General features: G+C 38.6%; 1 protein-coding gene across 1 annotated transcript in view; it reads left to right on the top strand.

Annotated features, from left to right (window-relative positions):
- DOCK11 (dedicator of cytokinesis 11) overlaps positions 1 to 3104 on the top strand; it is a 197325-nt gene that overhangs the window by 117711 nt on the left and 76510 nt on the right. The window contains exon 38 of the mRNA XM_018558995.1: positions 2318 to 2457. Coding sequence (XP_018414497.1) covers positions 2318 to 2457 — 140 coding nt within the window. The remainder of the gene's footprint in view (positions 1 to 2317; positions 2458 to 3104) is intronic.

Genomic DNA, 3104 nt, shown 5'->3' with positions numbered 1-3104 from the left:
CACTACAGTATTTTATTATTTCAATTATTTTAGCAAGTGGTGGTATAAAATATTCCATACAAGTAATGCCATAGATGTAGCCGGGCTCGGGGTATCAAAGATTTTATGGTTACACAGCTTCTCTTTTTCATTTTCAAAACTTAACTGTTAGCTGCTCCGGTTTTGATAAATTCTCCCCCCTGAGTTTGCTATCTGTTTTACAATGATTTTTATTCTCCTTGGAATGCAATGTCCGGGTTAGATATAGCTGCTACTTGGAAAGACAATGAGTGGCTTTTGTCTTCCCAGCTTCAGTACCTTGTAGAGCCAATGGGATCATGGCATATCAACAAAAAGAGCAACATGTTAAACATTCTTAGTTAGGAATAGCTATCAAATTAATCATTTTAATAGCTACTGAGTTTATAATAGAAAACAAGGGTTCCTTTGAGAATTTGGACATCGTAACTATACAATTTACCAAACTGTCTGCCACTGAATACAAGATTGTCTTGTTACTTTTCTATAGGAGTGAAAGCAGAGATGTCAGCTACTCTGTATATAGCAATTATCATTATGATTATTAATAAAGAATTAGCATATCCAATCCACACATAGCTATACAAACCTTAGACATTTCAAAAATGGACTACAGAGCCAGTCCTTTAACGGCCGACTTCCTTGTTTGTATGTCAATGCTGGGATTGCATAGCCACTTGTGATGAGATACCAGCTACTTTGCAGGTGAGAATGGAAAAGACAACCAGCCACTACATACATAACAAATTGTATGCAAAATGCTTAACAACTGTTTGCCGAGTTATATTATGTAACTAGCACCAAGTAAAATTACATACATATACTGTATGTTTTGTAAGCAGTTGTTTGTCCATACTGATATATTAAAATGCAGCTTTCATTCTGCAGACATTTATATTTAGCGTTGAATAGGCTTGAATGATGAAAGGTTGATATTGCATAGGTGGTGTTTTGTTAAATTAGTACTTCCTGTATTGATTAGCAGGTTTCTCAGTAGATCCCTTAAGGTGCCCATACACCTTACAATTATCTGCAGATTTTCTGTGGTCAGATGGAAAAAGTGCAACAGATTGGCCCAGGTGGAGATTACTCCTTCCACACAGTTAAGTGTAGATGGAGGAATCTGTTGCACCTTTTCCATCTGACCACAGAAAATCTGCAGATAATTGTTAAGGTGCCCATACACTGCACGATTCTCGTACGAGAATCACGGGAAATCCCGCAATCGTACGAGAATCGTTCAGTGTGAATGAAGGCGTGTGACCGTTTCTCATGTCAGCCCACGATGGGTCAGCTCCGCCCTCTTGACCCTAAGGTAAGTGTACAATTTTCTGTTTTCCTGGCTCCCTCCTCATGTCAGCCCACGATGGGATTTAAAAGCAATAAACTAGGAAGGGAAAAAAAACCCAATAAACAGTCAGAAACCAGACCATAACTGCCATATTTTTTTAATTAGAAAGAGCAGTTGAAAGAACTGCCACTCCTAAAGAGCCTTTGGGCCCAAATCTGACATGCAGCTTATAGTGCCGCATAAAAGTGTTTGGCGTTTAGAGAAAAAGAGAGAGAGAGCACATCTCCAGCCCAACTCCAAAAAACACTCACCAAAACGCAAGACAGTGGAAGAAGTAGAAGGAGACTCACCTGTCCAGTCGCAGCACACGCCAACACTGGCAAGCCGGAACTGCCTCCCCTGTCACCGGCTTCCACTTAACGAAATTCTGTTGCCCGGCAACAGGGGACTTAGCTCGCCATCCTCTTCCACTGCCCAGGAGCTAGAACCGCCTCCCAGCCGCCAATAGGCTTAGAGCAGCTGGGAATGACATCAGACGCCGAGGGGGAAGGAGCCCCCCATTTATATTTTAAATTGTTGGTGGAGCCTTGGTAATTTTCTGCACTAATAACTCATAAAATTATATCTGATTTTCATCTAACATTAAATGACTTATTTTTGTATTAAAACAATAGGTACATTTACTGATGCATAGTACTTTTTTTTAGCCTGCTCTATAATTAGTGGTATTATACTACTACTAGTGTTATTATACCATTGCTCAGATGTTACCAAGTTAACTGTAAAAAAATAATTTATTGCTAATAATACAGTATCTAAATAAACCATCCCTTGTTTTTTCTCGTGATCACTTATGATTCTCTTGTCCCATAGCCAGTGAAATATACTGTACAGCTGGTTAAAAGATATGATTTGTTTTGGTGGGAGTGTTTGCTTTTAAATAAACTTGACGTAAGCCATTAAGCTGTGCTGCCTTAATAGGTAATGATGTTCTTGTTGTCTTTCTAGGGTTCAGGATGTCTGGTCATCTAAGCATTTTGGAGCAGCAGACAGAAAATCTCAAACGATGCCGGCTCTGCGGAGCAGGGCAGGAGCCTCACGTCTGCAACATCTTAGCAGCTTAGAGAGCTCCTTCACATTGAACCATTGTAAGTAGTTAGAAGATGGTTAACCTCCTAAAAACTTAAATAACAAGGATAGAAAAGCATCAAGCACGATTATAATTCAACATAATTGTTTCTTAATGCAAAACTCAGACTTGTTATTGGGACCAATTAACTTCTGTCCTGATTTTTTCAATGAATCTCCCTTGTTTTCTATTGTGAAAGTAAGGATACACAATGCAAGGTATAGCCTGAAGGGTGTATATGTTGTAGTTAAAGGGAAACTATAATGGTTATACATTTTTGTATCCTTGATTAAAAACACAGCACAGAAGAAGGCCAGCTGCCTTGCCTTGCGGCTGGCTTTGTATGATTGAAACCACAGATAATGCTCTCTTGTGATCGAGGAATTATTGTCCTGACTCCTTTACATATTTTTGTAAATTTCATCTAGAACTACTGGGAATCTAGGTGGCGTCATTCTGATTATATTATCCAATGAATAAAGTTATCTGTGTTTTCATTTTCTCTGATTGTAAGAAATAACATTCTTTTTTCCCCATGCATCAGTGCCTTTTAATTTTAAATTACTTATTTTAACATTACAATATATATGTGTGTGTGTGTGTGTGTGTGTGTGTGTGTGTGTGTGTGTGTGTGTGTGTGTGTGTGTGTGTGTATTTATCTGGTTC

This window comes from Nanorana parkeri, unplaced genomic scaffold (genome assembly GCF_000935625.1).
Source record: "Nanorana parkeri isolate BGI_ZX_2015 unplaced genomic scaffold, ASM93562v1 scaffold373, whole genome shotgun sequence".
Lineage (NCBI taxonomy): Eukaryota > Metazoa > Chordata > Amphibia > Anura > Dicroglossidae > Nanorana > Nanorana parkeri.
The sequence above is the reverse complement of the archived record's forward strand: the minus strand, read 5'-3'. Positions and strand labels throughout refer to the sequence as shown.